This window comes from Idiotropiscis lumnitzeri, chromosome 5, assembly GCF_059441095.1.
Source record: "Idiotropiscis lumnitzeri isolate Australia: NSW breed Sydney's pygmy pipehorse chromosome 5, RoL_Ilum_1.0, whole genome shotgun sequence".
Lineage (NCBI taxonomy): Eukaryota > Metazoa > Chordata > Actinopteri > Syngnathiformes > Syngnathidae > Idiotropiscis > Idiotropiscis lumnitzeri.
In genome coordinates, this window is record NC_142395.1 from 4,173,071 (window position 1) to 4,192,062 (window position 18,992).

The 18,992-nt window shown below is 41.1% G+C and overlaps 1 protein-coding gene across 2 annotated transcripts in view; it reads left to right on the top strand.

Annotated features, from left to right (window-relative positions):
- The window catches only part of LOC148336010 (USP6 N-terminal-like protein), a 29,598-nt gene extending 19,757 nt beyond the window's left edge, over positions 1 to 9,841 (top strand). Inside the window, exons 7-13 of one of the 2 annotated variants that reach the window (XM_088297162.1) lie at positions 512 to 560; positions 1,792 to 1,912; positions 2,117 to 2,211; positions 2,322 to 2,387; positions 3,454 to 3,553; positions 5,790 to 5,942; positions 6,172 to 9,841. In XM_088297162.1, the coding sequence (XP_088153288.1) occupies positions 512 to 560; positions 1,792 to 1,912; positions 2,117 to 2,211; positions 2,322 to 2,387; positions 3,454 to 3,553; positions 5,790 to 5,942; positions 6,172 to 6,776 (1,189 nt within the window). In that variant the 3' untranslated portion in view covers positions 6,777 to 9,841. The remainder of the gene's footprint in view (positions 1 to 511; positions 561 to 1,791; positions 1,913 to 2,116; positions 2,212 to 2,321; positions 2,388 to 3,453; positions 3,554 to 5,789; positions 5,943 to 6,171) is intronic. The other variant, XM_088297161.1, reaches the window with a different exon arrangement.
- Positions 9,842 to 18,992: the final 9,151 nt, after the last annotated feature.

Genomic DNA, 18,992 nt, shown 5'->3' on the forward strand with positions numbered 1-18,992 from the left:
AGAGGCACTGGAAAGTAAGGATAAGCAAACAGTGTCTTTATTTAACTGCAAAATACACATCTCAATTGTACAAGAAAGTTGGAGAGCTTGGGCTCCATTGTCTGAAAACATGTCTCCAGCCATGTGCAGTTGATGGCTTCATTCGCCGCGCTGTGGACGAGGTTTTGGCTAATGTTGTAGTTTGTGGTTTACAATGTATATTATATGTACTGTATATGCAGATTTTGTTGCATCTGTTATGCAAAACAATGACGTATCAGTAATGCAGCAGTAGAGGAAGGAACAGTGGTTTGCAACCATGCGATATTTATGATTATAACTAAGGTCAACTGAAACAGAAAGTATTGGTTTGAATTTCCAATTTTTAGAAGACTCCACTGGACTTATTGTTGGTGGCGGTCGCTCTGAAATATACTAACCGGTGCGATTCGAAAACAGATGGAAGCAAGCATATTTTATGCAAAATAGTTCGCTCATATCGTTTCTTTGAACCCACTCTCCTTTTTTGCAGGCAGCAGTCTCTCTTTAATGTTCTGTCGGCATATTCAGCCTACAACACAGTAAGTGGCAATTTTTCCTCCATCACAGTAAACCATGTACTACTTGCTCTCATTATGATTCATATTTTTATAAATTTATTTTTACATCTTCACTGCAAATGTCTGGAACCCGGAAATGACTTCATATGTTACCACAATATATCAACACACAACACGAGCTATTGTCCTGTCTTTAAAACCAAAGAACTATTTTTAGATTTTTTTTTTCTCTTAACATTATTTTTGCTTTTTTGAAAATCTTTTGTTTATAGGGAAGTTTATGGCAGGTTATTTAGGGTTTGGTTTTGAATGAATTAAATCAATTAATTTTTCCAAAAGATGAGTAGGTTTATGGTGATTTATTTTTGCCATTCTTCTACATCCTTATTGGAACTGTTTCTACATATTTTAGAATTCCATGAGAAAACAGAGAAGAAAAATGAGCATTTAAAATATGAGACTGCTATCGCTATGGTGATATAGTGAAATGTTCGCGGAGCTCAACAAAGAAAAAAAAAATGCCCCACTCTTTTTCTGTTAGCCTGTCGAGTGGTTTACAAAAAAGGGTTTGACTGACGGAATAAACAGAATCAGAAATCAGAAAATGAATAAAGGGTGAACATCATGAAATTTGAGGTAAAAATCCATCTACAATTTAGCTCAATGAATTAAAGAGAATCTAAATTCTAATTTATACACTGTATGTTTTGTTAGTATTGCCAAAATATTCACAAAAAAACGACAGATTATTAGCTCTTCTGTGTTTACCTTCCCTGCCACATTTCTTGACCAATTCAAACAATTCCAATTCTCAAGACTAACATTTTATATTTCAACAAGTCATTTAAATTCACAGATTTTCACCTCAGTATCAGCTGTTCAGCATTCACATACAGACAGTTCCTTAAAGAGTTTTTTTTTAAATTCTTATTATCAGGGAGGGTTTTTTAGCATGACTACAAAAGTAAAACATTTTTTTGTTATGACAGCGCTGTTCCTGTATAGTGTTAAAGTACTGTCCATGCTCTCCCTGAAAATGGGTAACACATGTTGGAAGGTCCAGCCACCAAGGAGAGGGGGGGCATGTTAGGAATTAGGTTCAGTTCATGCACAATGCCACAAAAAACACGTAGGATTAGGTCATCCTGAAGCTGTGCTGCTGTTTCACCAATCCGACAAGACATGAGCCAAAAGCTGTGGGAAGTGGGAATTCCTCGATGTAATTGTTTTCACCTTGTCCTGTGGTCTGCAGGAAGTGAGTTATTGCCAGGGCATGAGTCAAATCGCTGCACTACTGCTCATGTACATGAACGAGGAAGACGCCTTCTGGGCTCTGACACAGCTGCTGACCAACCAGAAACACGCCATGCATGGTGAGTTTATGTTTTGAAGATGACGCATGCTTTTTTAGATGTTGTGCTCCAACAAATAGACCGGTTCGTTGTACGTTGCTCTTTGGAAGTTCGGACAGTGCAACTCCCTGCTGGGTGTGCTGCTATTGCTCTTTCAAATATGGTTTGATGTCATTTAAATATTTCTCTGCTGTCTTGCCCACAACCTTAACCTATTGCCCTCAGGATTTTTTGTTCCCGGATTCCCCAAACTTCAGCGATTCCAGGCTCATCATGATCAAATCATTTCCAAACTCATTCCCAAACTAAAGAAACATATGGTGAGATGTGAGCGTGTTGCATGCAATACATCTGTGAAGATGCCGCGCGATGTACAATTTTTCAGTTTTAGTCAGGATTGCTGGTTTACCATTAATGTGTTTCTCTGCAGGACAAAGAGCAAATGTCTGCAGGCATTTACAGTACGAAATGGTTCTTACAGTGTTTTATTGACAGGGTGAGTAAATTCACCAATTCACCTATTACTCCATAATGACAGATATCATCACATTTTGAGCTGCATTAAGTACTGATCTACCACTGCCAACGACCATCAGACTCTCAGAATAAGAGAATGTGCTAAAATTGATTTCTAGTGAACATTTCTGACAATTGATTTCAACTAGTTTCTCCATAATGAGAATTATCAACAAAGTCAGTGGTGTCCTATGCAGAGGTCTACCATATATTTTGTTTAGCAGTAATCTTGCTTATGAAGTCATGTAATCCTTCATATGGTTCGTAGTTGAACAGACGTCATTCAATTGCTCTTTACAGCGACCATTGGCATTGTCGCCATTTTGACCGACATCTGTCTTATCAAACCCCAAATCAGTTCCAGGCGATTCCCCCATAACTGGGCCCCTGACTGAATCCTACCCACTGATTCACAGAATAAAGTTTTAAAACCTTCTGCTCCTGTGCCGATTAGCATGCCGATTCACCGAATGTGGACTTTCATCACTTCCTCCTTTTACAGTTAATTGACCCGTTTGTCCTTTCTTTTCAGACCGTTTAAATACTCGATAATGTAGAATTTCTCATTGTCAAAGGAAGATTGATGTTAATATCAATGACGATATATATATATATATATATATATATATATATATATATATATATATATATATATATATATATATATATATATATATATATATATCTATATATATATATATATATATATATATATATATATATATATATATCGGCCACTCCTGAATCTTTTTTTTCCCCCCTCAACAAAAACCCAGTGATTTTATTTTTTTTTTAATCTCCAGTATATTGCATCAGACGCAATATAAACTGTTCATCTTTCCCAAACCAATTCAGGCCCAAAATCCTGTGGTGGGGGTTTGGAACCATTGGGCCACTGTCAGCACTTCTCTTTCCCACAAACACCCGTCTCGATGCTTAGATTAAGTCTGCGGTCCTGAAAAACAAAAACAAATACATCGCCCGATTTTGTCCTGAAGGAGATCCCACAAATTCACTAATCCATAGTGATGATGTGATTTTTGCAGACACCATTTACTTTGACCCTTCGCCTATGGGATGTTTTCATTCTGGAGGGTGAGAGGCTCCTCACCGCCATGTCTTACGCCATCTTGAAGCTACACAAAAGTAAGATGTCTAAAAGCTTGCTGTTATTATTGTCAGCATTTTCACACACATTTGACATCTTTACGTCTTATTAATTTTACTATCTAGATTTTAATAAACAAAATTCATTTGTGTGCTTTGCCTGTCTTTCACGTGATGATGGCTCACCTATAACTAATTTTATGCCATATGGAGATATTATCAGCCAAAGAAGCAGCCTTACAAAAATTTCAATTTAACTAAACCGTAGTTCATTTTCTGTCTTAGTGCAGTTAATTCAGAACACCGCAAGCAAACGGATGCGAGCCACAAAAGTCACAAACGCACTCTAGCATGGTTCTCTTGTGATTGGGTGATGCACACGATTGCTCTCATTGACTGGTCGCATCATTGACACTGTGAGCTCTCATGTCAACATAGCCAATGTCAGGGGATGGGATGTCACTAGTCATCACACCCCTTTGAGTCACGGTTTTAAATCAAAACCAAAACTATCACTGAACAGCATACAAGCAAACAATGAGACAAAGAAACACAATTTACACAAAACATGCATCTCTCATGCCATTCATATCCCCCCAAAAAATAAAAATCACCCAAAAAGAGTACTGAGGAGCCTATCAGCCTTAGCCAATCAGATGACTGGTTAGAGAGATGTCGTGAGTGGTGTGCTTTGGGCAGTGTTTTTTTTTTTTTTTTTTTTTGCAGTCTGTTGTCTAAACCTGTGATGTTTCTTGCTTGCAATTACATGAATGATAAAACAGACTAGGACATCGTGGACAGCTGCCCTTTTGTCCGTCTTTCTCCCGCACGTATATGCTGGTCTGTTTTAACTGATTGTGTGAAACCATCAACAAATGAGGTATTCATAGAATTTAGTTGTCCCAGTCAAGTCTGCCCACAGTTGTCTCAGACTTCAACAAGTAGTAGTGATGAGCACTCTGAAATTGAAGCTCCGGTGCATGTTTCAAACCTGGAAATAAAATTGCTAAGGAACACCCTCTGTTCAGTGCAGTGCTCTACTCCGTCTGAAGAAAAACACGTGACCTGTGACGTCCAAAGCAGTAACTGTTACATTCTCTAAATGAACTAAATCCGAAGACTGTTGAAAAAATAAATAAATGACATTCCCGACATTTCTGAGCTTGACGTTAAACAAGGAATGAGCAATTTGCCTGATTTATTTTATATACTGGAAAACTGCCACAAGACACATAAACATTTTTGGTATAAAGAACTAGGTATCCAATCATTGTTTCCATGTATTTTACTGTCTAAAAGCCTCCATAGTATTTGACTGTAATTCTATTTTTTTGCCAGCAGATGTCCTTATCACTGAAGTGATTGCTTCAAATGGTTCAGTGGTTCATAAAAGCTCCAGATTCCCATCACTAACCAGCAGGGTGTGCTAACATGCACTCTGAAATTCTCTATGACGGATCAGGCCCGTTGCTCAAGTGAATAGCATCTGTATAGAATTATGGGTCTCAGCCGGTACACAAGGCACATTGCAATACAGGGCGCCTCGTCTGCTTTGGGGAAGATTTGGGACTTTAAAGTGCGCCTTATGGTCGTGAAAATATCAGCAGCCGTTCTCCACATTGATCATCATGCCAGGGGAAACAAGGCACAAAGAGGAATGTAATGAAAAGTACCAATGTTTTACAACACTTGTTTGGATGAGATTAAGGACACAAATAGCAAAAGAGATGTGGTGACGCAGTTTTCATAACAGTGAAATTTGAAGGCAATTAGGGCCCACCTGCACTAACCTATAAATAATGTTTGTTTGTTTTTTTATGCTGAATTTGACGAGTTACACAAATCCATCTTTGACGCTGGAGAGCTGAAAACTCAAAATATTGTCCCAAATACCCTCCAGTTGTCGCCATCTGTCTTTTGGAAGCAATTTCCCAAATATTTGCACATTGTCTCTTAGCATTTGTAAATGTTGCGAATGACAGAGGCGACCCCCTGATTTTCATCAGCATCTGTCAGAAAAAAATGAAACCTTTGCAAGCATTCACTGCTTAGTGAGGTACCATCGTATCAAATATTTATGATGATGATGATGATGATGATTATTATTATTTGTATTTAATAAGGGATAGTTTTAGTCAGTAGTGTTGGTCCTTGCAAGTTTTTGGAGCATTTTATCTAAAAATCAGCTGAAAGGGAAAAGTTTCGAGGTATATATTTGTCTCATTTTTGTATGATCTTAACATAGCCTTGTGGATGTATATCTGTATTTGCACAGAGCGTCTCTTGAAGATGTCATTGGAGGAGCTTCGAGAGTTCCTGCTGGAGCGAATTGCTCAGACGTTTTTTTACAGTGACGACGTAGTCATTGAACAGCTACAGGCCTCTATGACTGAATTACGAAAGATGAAGCTGGATTTTCCTCCCCCAGGTACATAACTCGACAATTCAATACTGACTGCTTCCAGACTGTCTTCTTTTAGCATGGCCACAACCAATGCACAGAGTGTTAAAGCATATCATCAGCCTATACATTCATGCCTTTTCCAATATACTCATCAGGACTGGCTCAAGACATATTCAACCTGAAATGTTTTTGAGTGCTACTCAAGCCCACAATATATTCTTTTTTTCACCGTATTATCCACTTGTTTTCTTAGGGAAGCCTGAAGAGTTGCCACGTAAGCCTTTGGGCCAGGAGCTGCCAGTGCTGCTGAGTCCACTGAGGCCATCCAGAGGAAAGCCCCCCTCAGCCAGTGGTTGTCCCAAAGCAGGGCTCAGCTTCCACATCATATCCAACCAGCCAGATTTTATATCTCCAGACCAGAGCCCTACCAAAGACATCAAAGATCTACATCCTGTTGAGGATGAGGAGGTCCCTCTTCCTTCCCCAGACCCTATTATTATCCATAACCAGGCCCTGTACACCTCAGAGGACTTCCCACTTACAGGGCCACCGCCTTATCAGCCCCCAGAGAGCCAAGCAGCCGGAACTGTTGATCGGCTCTCACATTCTTATGAGTGGATGATTGAGATGCGAGCTGATGACTCAGGACTTGCAGATATACACTCGACAGACAACCTCACTCAGACGACCATTAGCACTGAGGGATCCTCCAACAGGGTGCATAGGACTCTATCGGCCCCCATATTTTTTGCTCAGCCACAAAGTCAGACGGCAGCAGAGATGGCAGAGGGTAGTTGCCTATTCCAGCCATCAGATTCTCTGTCCTCCAATAGGACCCTGAGCCTGGACCAGCCCTAAACACTTGATGAAAAAATGGCCATTGTGTGTTCAATACCAGCTCCTTTTTGGTCATCTCCATGTACATTACATTTTGACGGCCTTGTGAACAGGCTTTACTCTGTGAAAAGGATAGCACAAATTACATTTGAATCATATTCTGTGCCACTGTTTCCTATAAAGTATAAAAACCCCTTGTTTTTTTGTTTTTGTTTTATTGAACCTTTATTTATCCAAGTGAGGTAACAGAGAACATTTGCAATGCAGGCCTGCCTTACATACAGTATCTTAAAACCTCACTTCTGTGCAATGACACACAGAACACACACGCTTCTTTCAGGTTTAGATGCACCAAAGGTTGCGCTTACAGAGGCTGATGCAGAGTTATCATAACAGAAAATATGCCATCTATTAACATTTGCCTTGCTGATGAGAAAAAATTATTTCTGCTCAGATGCACGCAAAAAAATAAATAAATAAAATGTGCTACAGGCCAGTTGTTTTACAGTGTCAGGTTTGCGGCCTTATGATCAGTGACAGCTCGTGAGTAGAGGGCCGATTCATTTTGAAAGGGTCTCAATGTAATTAAAGTGAAACTGAAATATTATGATACAATACTTCAAAATATGTGTATATTTTTAGTATACAGATTTTAATGAGTAAAATTGGTTAGTTTATCTCTAGCATCGCAAACAATTTGGGCCCAGCAGACAGCGGCCATATATACATATATATATATATATATATATATATATATATATATATATATATATATATATATATATATATATATTAATCGAAATGTCTATGGGATTTCCAGACATTGTGAAGGTACCCTGAATGCACCATTCCACTGTCCCTTGGTATGCTTTAAGCTCTGAAATAACACCCATTTGGAGTTAACTGCAAAATAAAAACACACAACAAAAGAATTACACACATTCTATATTTAACCACAAAACCTGCTTCATTTGTTCTAGAACATTCTATGCTAATGTTATATGTATGCTATATATATATATATATATATATATATATATATATATATATATATATATATATATATATTCTTATAGCACCCTCCCTGGCGAAATTTCCACCAGCAAGCCAACAGTCACACAATATTACAGGACTTTGAGTAGGTCCTCTTGTAGTAGTGCACTTGTTTTTTTTCCTGCAAGCCTCTGAGATATATTCCGTGCTTGTTCTGTATTTATTTGTCTTAAAGCGTCAAAGTGTCTCTTGTCATATGAACTTGATAGCTATATAAGAATCAGAGGTCGAGATGAGAGTCCTTAAAGTAGGCAGAATTTCTAAAACGGAGAAAAAGTTTTGTTTTGTTTTGTTTTGTTTTTTTCTGATCCTGATTAAGCTTAAAGACATGACACCTGTTTAGCTTCATAGGGTTGATTCATAAGATTATGTGTCTGGCAATAAAGGAAATACTTTGAAATTTAATCATTTTAATTTCAGGACCAATCGTTTTTTCCAACTATTTTACCCAATTTAGAAGGTCACGTTGGTTTCTGTTAAAATTTTGATGATAAAACATAAAACAGGCTATATTTCCATTAGTACTGCGCTCGCTTATCTTTAGAAAAATAGAAGAGCTGTGTGATATAATTGCATGAACAACTAGTGAAGACTCAAGAGTAAAAATATATTCAATGTGGCAGTTCAACTCTATTTCATGTTAGGCGCTCAGTCTGGCAAGATACGTTTTAAAAAGTTACATAGTGGTTTGGGTAGGTCTTGGACTACTTCAGTTACTGCAATGAATAGATCCCTCCATCCATCCATTAGAATATTAAAATGTAATTTACTACACCTGAGAGCTGTGTTAATGGAAAATGTCTTGAAAGTTGGGTTCCTTTGGGAGTTTTTGAACACATCTTTTATAGTGACTCTGCACTAGTTCCTCAATTTGAGGAGACATGTTTATTTTTTAATGCTGGTTCGTGTTTGTAACTTCTCTTTTTATAAAGACTTCCACTCTTAGTGTTTATAATCAATGTTTTCATAAGAAATTGGGATAATTTTCAGATCAAATTGTGAACTTCAGAACCACATTATGCTTCGTGTGATGCGCTTTCAAGGAGAGAAGTCAAACAGGTATCACTCTTTTAAGACCTAATTAATTATTTTGTATTTTGGATATTTTTCATCTGGGAGCAAAGGTTGTGAAACTTTTGCCTGCCCTTTTACCTTTTTGTACTGATATTGTGAGGCCTTATTTGAAGCAATATTGCTTCTTCTGTGGTCATTGTGATTAAAAAAAAATGGACGCATAAGACTTAAACAACAATGTTGGACTTTGGACTTGAGACCTCTGCCATAATGTACTGACTGACTCCCTGTTAGAATTGCACAGAGTCAAACATTCCCCTCAGCCTCTTTTTTCTACTCAGTAGGTTATTGTTTTACTCTTAAACTGGTTCCACCAGTACTGTACTTGAAATATTTAATGGACTTAGAACGTCAAATGGTGACCACTCATTTTTATTTTGAGGTTAATTTATTTGTTTTTTTGTTTGTTTGTTTTTGCTTTTAAACTAACAAGGATTTTTGGATTATTGGTAGACAAGATAAATGTACTTTAGGACCCGTAGCAAGCAGGCTGTTATTGTTTTAAGACGGCAGTGCAGTCATGTGCTCAAAAATGGTAAAAAGCTGACATCGTGTGGTTGTTTTAGGTAAGTGCATCGTTTTAGCTCAGCGGCAGAGTGAACTTAGTTGACCTTTCCAGTCATTTTGTTAGAATTTACATATTCAGCGCTATTTAAATTTTGGATCCTGTAAATTGTGTTTTCAGTCGTTTCTGTCCTAATTATGTCAGAGCCAACATAGAAGTAGTTTTCATAACTTCAGAAGTGAGCCGAAACTCTGAGTTATTATGTAATGATTTATTTTAAAAATGTTGTGCATTAAAATGCCAAGCACATTTTATTAAGTTATGTCTGTTAAACTCTGGCTCTTAAGTATTAAAATGATTGACTACTTTCTGTGTGGTGAAAATGATATGTACTGTATTGCACAAAATCAATGAATGTCACCAAGAAAGTGAAATAAACAGATTGATGGCTGCTGTATTTGAATACGTATGGCAGAAGAGCAGGTAAATGTGGGTTTTGGTTTGATTTGTGAGCTTTGTGATACAAGCATAGTATTTGACATAACCAAGTGACAAAAAACGTGTTCCTTTCTTAGAAAAAAAAAAAAAGAAACTAACTTTGTGGTCATATTTCAAAACGGCTGCCAGGTTGTGTTTGTTATGTTATTTTGCTCAGAAAAAAAATTGCATGAGTGTTTCTGAGTGTCACCTGCTCAGGAAAAAGTGCCAGGAACGAGAAAAATAATTCCGGCCGTTAGAGTTTCTGTTGAAGTTTTGTTCGAAGATAATTGAACACGTTACAGTTGGTGAATTATATGTAATGTTTTACAATAACACATAATTCGAGGCAGAAATGCTGATTGCACTGTTAACCAATTTGGCATGAAATGGGGCTCATTTTGGGAGAGAAATATGTGCTACCAGAAACTGAATTTGAATAATTGATTTGAATTGCTAAACTTGAATAATTGCATTGGGAAAAATGAATCTGAATTACCTTCATTGAATTTGTATTGTTCCATTTAGATCTTTTCATTGCAAATCTGACTAGGAATTGTACAATTTAAGTTGAAATTCATAGGTTGGTTGAACACTTTAAATTGTCCCGAAGTGTGAGTGTGAGCACGAGTGGTTGTTTGTCTTTGTGTGGCCTGCGATTGGCTGGCAACCAGTTCTGGGGGTACCCCGCCTACTGACCGAAGATAGTGTGATAGACTCCAGGACGCCTACGACCCTCGTGAGGAGAAGTAGTACAGATAATGGCTAGATGGGTAGTTTGTAACTGAAACATGGAGGCAGAGGTAAATTTGATGCAGTAACAGGAACGAAGGAAATCCCATAAATTTGGAGTAGAAAAAAACAACTTGTAGGTGCATTACAATTTTGTATTTGTAGCAAAAAACAAACAAAGAAACAAACAAGCAAAAAAAAGAGTGTCTGCGTGGGTTTTCTCCGGATTCTCTGGTTTCCTCCCACATTTCAAAGACACGCATGGTGATTTATTTGATAACTCTAAATCACTGTGTCAAATTCCGGTCTTGGACGGCCGCTTTCCTGCCAACACACCTATCTCTCTCCCTCTCTCTCTCTCTCTCTCTCGCTCTCTCTCTCTCTCTCTCTCTCTATATATATATATATATATATATATATATATATAGTATATGTAAAATATTTGCTTGTAGGATTGATTTTCAGGAGTTGATAACCGCTGCAGTATGTCCAGTTAGAACACAATATTGTCCAGATGAGGAATAATCAAACCAGTTTGGTCCATGTAATCTTTAATTTGTTTCGATATGGATGTGTTTGTGTGTGTGGTTTCTGTAGAACAAATAAAAAGAAAACATGAGCGGATACAATGGAAAACCTCATCAACACAATACTAATTTGCCGTAGTCATAACCATAACAAATCAACAAAACAGCACAAACAACATTAACTGAAATGCCCACAAACAAATCGCGTTCCCACAAAAAAGGATATTTTATGTTGGGTCACTTACATGCTAATGCACACACACCTTGTGGTTGGATGGCTTCGGAGAGAATGACTGTACATCCCTTGTCTGTTACCTTTCGTGGGTCCTAAAATAGGTGGCTAAAAACATGCCCATCTAAAATTCAATTGTATGAACAGGCCAGCCACCAGAGGGTGCTACAACTGCATACTACAAAACGACCTGACCTTTTTAACAGCCGCCCCCAAATCTGAGAAGCAGATTTGTATCCCTTGAAGCCAGTTAATTGTCTTCTTCTGGTGGAAAGGCGGGCAACTTTATGAGGCGAGACATCAGTCTTACGAAAATTTTGTCATTCACGCGAACCTCTGCCGGTCGGATCCTATTGTCTCTTCCCTGTATAGTAGTCTTAACTATTCCGACAAGCCAAAGGGCTCTCGGAGACTGTGGGTCCACCAACATCATCACAGCTCCGACCCTGAGGTCATCCTTGTCCTCTGTCCATTTGTTACGAGTTTGTAAGGCGGGCAGGTGATTTTGTGTGAAGCATTTCCAAAACTGGTCATCGAGAATTTGACTATGTCTCCAACGCTTCCTGCTCAGAAGATCGGATTCGGGGTACACCACCTGTGGCAGAGATGAATCATGCCGCCCCGTCAAGAGTGTATTTGGTGTAATGGGATCGGGATCTGCGATGTCAGATGGGTCACGATGGGTTTGAGTGACCCAAAGTTTTGTACTTTCCGATGTGCACTCAACGGGAAGGTGTTCAAGCGTTTCTGGGTGACTGGTTGCCCACTGCCTGAGTTCAAATCCACCTTCTGCCAGCAAATCTCGTAGTTTCTTGGCTAGTGACTTAGCTTTCTCGACTGATGGTAAACTTTTCAGCCAATTGTCTACGTAGAAACGACGCTCAATTGCCGCACGCACATCTTCATTAGGTTGACTGTTATTTGTCACATGAGTTTGCAAAGCAAACGTAGCACAGCAAGGGCTTGAGACGGTTCCGAACAACAGAACTAACCAATGGTACACTTCAGGGGGTTCAGTCACTGTGTTCCGCCAGAGAAATCTCAGGTACGACTGATCTTCGGGAAGGAGACGCATCTGGTGGGACATTCCCTTTATGTCGCTGCTAATGGACACCATATTCTTTCTGAACCGCAACAAGATCCCCAAAAGACTTGAGGTGAGTCTGGGGCCGGGCAGCAGATGTTCATTCGGTGATAGTCCTTTATACTTGAGTGAACAGTTAAACACTATTCGGTTTTTGGCATTGTGCGTTACCGTGTGATGGGGAATGTACCAACCTTCGCTGGAATCGACTTCGTCAGGTGTGATTTTCTTGATGTATCCCAAGGTGGGTAGCTTGTTGATCTCGTTTTCATAAGCTATCAACTTACTATTATCCTTTGTTAACCTTTTCTTCATACTGCGTGAATGAGGTAGAACAGCTTCTTTGGGTGTGACCAGCTGTGGCAGATTCTTTCTCCACGACAAGAGTGGGGCATATCTGGGGGCACCATTTACGTCACCCTTGACAGGTTTTTGGGATAACGTCTCGAGTGCTTCAGTGTCATCCCTGGACCTGGTAACCACCCTCTCACTTCGATAAGGCAAGATGTCCAACTGCCATAAACGTTCGACATGAGTAAGAAGATTGGCTTGGGGTGGCTGAGTGGAGGTGAAATGGCATTGCGCGGAGTGGGGCGAATGCTTCAGGTACCTGGAAGGACCTTGCAGGGTCCAGCCCATCGCTGTCTTGATTGCAGCTGGACCGTCAAGTGGTCCGCGCCGGACACGCTCTGTTGGTAGGATGAGGTGTGGATGGTCCGACCCTATTAGGAGCAGTGGTTGTGCATTATATATTTCCGGGATTGGCAACTCTCTCAGGTGGTGATATTTCGTCTTGAGGGCGGCTACTGGGTAGGAATGACTTCCTAGAGCTAGCTCTTTAGCTGTAAAGGCATCTTATATTTGGTATTTATAATTGGGATTGGTCGCTGAGGACACGGTGAATGACACAGAGGCACCATGAATGATACAGACATCTTGCCGTACAGTGCGCAGGTGTAAGTCCTCCGGGCTCCCCAGGATACCTAATGAGCTGCCTCGTGAAGTAGAAAGGAACGCTCCGATCCATCATCGAGCACAGCATGGGTGTCGAGTGATGCATCTCCATGTCTCAGGGTGACAGGAATAATTTTGAGCAGCACTTTATTGTGTCCAATTGGTCTGTCCACATCGAGTGTTTCGGCGGTAGAATTTATTGCACGGGGGCTGTCGGCCATGATCGAATGGATGGATGTGGGAGTGGGAAATTCACCGGCATTTACCTCATGAAGCACTTCCAAGTGTTTCCCTTTGCATTTATTACATCTTGCCTTTAAAGTGCATTGTGATGAGAAATGGTTACGCCCACATCTCCAGCACCTCTTGTATGTCTTAATCCAGTTATTAATTTGCTCTTTTGTGAGAATCTTAAAGTTTGTACACTGGTTGAGATAGTGTTGAGTGGTGTTACAGAATGGGCAGAATTTCTTTGGTTCTATTGTAGTTTCTTCGGGTTCGCATGTAACTGTTGTGCTTTCTATTTGATTATGATCACTACCAAGGAGGGCAAATGTACCTCTAGGCCTAACCCCTTGTGCTTGCTCTTTCTTGGTGAAAGGGCGGTCTCTGCTGGCGGTTTGGGGGGACTGCATACTATCGTCTTGTACCCTGACTTCGTATTCGAGCCAATCTGATAAGTGTACTAAGGTAGGGATGGGGGTTCTAAGAGGGTTAATATGTCTCTTGAAGTCTGCTCTGAGATGATGCGGCAATTTAGTTAATACTCGGGTGACATGTGATCCACATTTTAGCTCCGTTTGGCCTATGTCGCCCAACTGGTCCAGCATTCCTACTAGGGCCCGAACCTTTAGAGCAAACTTTCGGAATGATTTTATGTCACCGCTCTTGATGTTCGGTTCATCCATAAGCTGGGCGATACGCTTCAGTGCTAACTGATGGGGCTGACCGTATTGTTCATTAAGAGCATCCATAGTGTCACTGTATGGATAACGACTGCTACAGTACGAATCGGCTATAAGTAGTGCCTCCTCTAGCCTGAGATGATCTAGTAAAATCTGGTATTTAAATTGTTCTGTCGCATCCCGTGGCAGGAGATTATCGAGTGCGACCCTAAGACGTGTGAACTCTCGTGGGTCTTCATTTACAAAATGGGGAATAGTAGGAGTTGGCCCTCGATATGTTGGTTCACCACGAGGTGGTGAAAGTGTACGTTGGCGTGTATTGTATCTAGGGGGGTCATATCTGTTCTCTGGACTATCACTTTGTGGGTTGTAGCTTGAATCAATGTAGGTGGACATGATTCGTCTTTGATCGCCTGACTCATAGTGATGCTGGTGGTGAGAATAATACTGTCTATTACGCTGCTGGGTGAGTTCATGACGGCATTCACGTAGATTCTGAGACTCATGGTCACGCTGGCAATGGTGTGAAATTGAAAGTTCACGACGGTGATAGTGAGGACTTGCAGACTCACGAAGATGTTGACGCGAACTTGAAGCTTCACTACGGTGGCTGCGAGGACTTGGAGGCTCGCGACGACGATGATGTGGACGACGGTGCTGACGTGGACTTGAAGACTCACAACGAGGTTGATGAGGACGACGACGTGGACTTGGAGACTCACGACGACATGGACTTGGAGACTCACGAAGGCGTGGACGCGGAGACTCACGACGGCGTGGACTTGGGGACTCACGACGGCGTCGACACGGAGACTCACGACGATGCTGACGTGGACGTGGGGACTCGCGACGATGTTGATGAGCACGGTGACGTGGGCTTGGAGACTTACACCGACGTTGGCGTGGACTTGGAGAGTCACGACGGCGCTGTTGTGCACTTGAAGACTCACGATGACGATGATGATGTGGGCTTGAAGACTCACGACGGCGTTGGCGTGGACTTGAAGACTCACGGCGGTGTTGCTGATGACGATGACGTGGACTTGGAGGTTCACGACGGTGTGGATGAGGACGGTGAGGTGGACTTGAAGACTCACGACGGCGTTGGCGTGGACTTGAAGACTCACGACGGTGTTGCTGATGAAGATGACGTGGACTTGGAGGTTCACGACGGTGTGGATGAGGACGATGACGTGGACTTGGAGACTCACGACGATGCTGACGTGGACTTGAAGACTCACGACGATGCTGACGTGGACTTGTGGACTCACAACGATGCTGATGTGGACTTGGAGACTCACGGCGATGCTGACGTGGACTTGAGGACTCACGACGGCGTGTACTTGGAGACTCACGACGATGCTGACGTGGACTTGAAGACTTACGACGACGTGGACTTGGAGACTCACGACGATGCTGACGTGGACTTGAAGACTCACGACAATGCTGACGTGGACTTGTGGACTCACAACGTTGCTGACGTGGACTTGGAGACTCACGACGATGCTGACGTGGACTTGAAGACTCACGACGATGCTGACGTGGACTTGTGGACTCACAACGATGCTGATGTGGACTTGAAGACTCACGACGATGCTGACGTGGACTTGGAGACTCACGGCGATGCTGACGTGGACTTGAGGACTCACGACGGCGTGGACTTGGAGACTCACGACGATGCTGACGTGGACTTGTGGACACACAACGATGCTGATGTGGACTTGAAGACTCACGACGATGCTGACGTGGACTTGTGGACTCACGACGATGCTGATGTGGACTTGTGGACTCACGACGATGCTGACGTGGACTTGAAGACTCACGGCGATGCTGACATGGACTTGAAGACTCACGACGACATTGGCGTGATGACTCTTTTTTTCTAAGACTGTTTTCACCACTCATTTGTACTGCTTCTTGATTATTTGGTGGTTGTATTGACTGATCGTATGTCAAACAGGAGATTATGGTCTCTTCCGCTGGACTGTCTTCAGAAAATTCTTGTTCATTTATAGATTCCATTAGTTGAGTATGTTCAGAGTCATTCTCGTGATGTTCAGTTGTAACATCATAGTCTTTTAAGTAGTGTGGAGGGTGAGTTAAACGTTTAGGTCTGGTTTGTACTTCTTCCTGAGAGGACATCGTTGTCTGCAGTAATTATCGAATCCGGCTCGAAGGACCATGTAAAATATTTGCTTGTAGGATTGATTTTCAGGAGTTGATAACCGCTGCAGTATGTCCAGTTAGAACACAATATTGTCCAGATGAGGAATAATCAAACCAGTTTGGTCCATGTAATCTTTAATTTGTTTCGATATGGATGTGTTTGTGTGTGTGGTTTCTGTAGAACAAATAAAAAGAAAACATGAGCGGATACAATGGAAAACCTCATCAACACAATACTAATTTGCCGTAGTCATAACCATAACAAATCAACAAAACAGCACAAACAACATTAACTGAAATGCCCACAAACAAATCGCGTTCCCACAAAAAAGGATATTTTATGTTGGGTCACTTACATGCTAATGCACGCACACCTTGTGGTTGGATGGCTTCGGAGAGAATGACTGTACATCCCTTGTCTGTTACTTTTCGTGGGTCCTAAAATAGGTGGCTAAAAACATGCCCATCTAAAATTCAATTGTATGAACAGGCCAGCCTCCAGAGGGTGCTACAACGGCATACTACAAAACGACCTGACCTTTTTAACAGTATATATATATATATATATATATATATATATATATATATATATATATATATGGGCGGCACGGTGGCCGACTGGTTAGCACGATGGCCTCACAGTGAGAGACAGCATCGGGTGTGGGTTCGATCTCGGCTCCGGCCATCCTGTGTGGAGTTTGCATGTTCTCCCCGTGCTTGCGTGGGTTTCCTCCGGGTACTCCGGCTTCCTCCCACATTCCAAAAACATGCATGGCAGGCCGATTGAACACTCTAAATTGCCCCTAGTTATGAGTGTGAGCGCGGATGGTTGTTTGTCTCTGTGTGCCCTGCAATTGGCTGGCAACCAGTCCAGGGTGTCCCCCGCCTACTGCCCGAAGATAGCTGGGATAGGCTCCAGCACCCCCCGCGACCCTAGTGAGGAGAAGCGGTATAGATAATGGATGCCACATGACAGTATTTACTGTTGATTGTTTTGATATTTTGATTCTTTCACTTTGTCCACCTTTGTTTACTTACACTGGTGATTGTGACGATTTAGTACATTGTAAAACTGTGAACTATTTCTCATTATTATTTTTCATTTCTCATCTCATTTTATTACAGTTTGCTTAATTTGACTTTAAAACAATTTATTTTATGAGTTTCTGATTACAAGATTAAAATGAAAAAAAAAAACACAAAAAAAAAAACTTTAACTCAACTTCTTTCTTTTCATATTTTAGAATGTGGTTTGGCACTATCTAACTGTAAGTACTGCCAGTCTGTTGGGATGGCAAGTTTGAAGAGAAGTTTGAAGTGTCTTCTGCAATGCAGGTAAATCTGACCAACATGTGAAATCTGAGTATACACTTGGTTAAATGCGGACAAAAATCCGTAGATGGGCGACCTGTAAAAACAGGACCTTTTGATTGGCTGCGTTCTTACAGGTGACGTTTGCTACAGTCCTGCCGCGGACGACTCGCAAATGCGTGTCAGGAGACTTGTGTGTGGCTCCGTAGCTACACATTCGGACCACATGGGGGCACTAATATTATACCAGCCCCGTACCACCAATATATACACCAATAACATGGGGGGGCGTTCACTGCTATCCACCCATGGTCACGTACCATTTATTTGACATTATTTAAATTAAATTGGAATAAATGGAAGAATAAAGTGGAACTAATAAAATAAGAACCAATGATATAACCAGTGAAGCTAAAAAAAAATGAATGAAGCTTCTCCACACCTGCCAATTGCCACATTAACTAAACTTCCCTTTATTGCATTCAGTAAACACCATTTTTTAAAATTGATTCATTAATTTTTTATTTAGTAAACACTCACTGCACCAACCCAACCTGACTGCATCGGGTCATCTGTCTGCTACACCTGTCCCAGGGTCCCCTTTTGGTCTTAATGTGTGGCTCCGGAGCCACAGTCTAGTCTCCAGACACGCATTTGCAAATTGCCACACGCATTTGCGAGTCGTCCACGGCGAGACTGTAGCAACACCCAAAGGCAGGGGACGCTGAATGTTGGCATTTTGTGCTCTCAGCCTCTCAGGCGAATATGTGGAAATGTATTAAAAAGCAGCTCGCATACTTCCTTACATTTGTCAAAGTTTTTTTTTTTTTACGGTGCAAAAGCTTACAGCACCTGGTATTCCCAGGCGGTCTTCCATCCAAGTACTAACCAGGCCCAACCCTGCTTAGCTTCAGAGATCGGACGAGATCGGGCGTTCTTTTTTTTTTATTTTATTGTAAAATTAACTGTACAAAAAGAGGTCTGATTCAAAATCCTAACATTCGTGAACAAACATCAATAGGGATATCCAAAGATTTCCTAGTCGTAACAAAAGATGCATATTAAAAATGAAAGTCCAGACAGTTGGCAGCAGACACAGAAACTAGTCCGTTGTTCGCCGCCAAGTGGCCTTCAAAACGTTGGGGTTGATGTGCATGAATATGGGTGAGATGTGAGATAACCAAAGATTTGAAGATGGACCAGTGATCGCCTTTCCT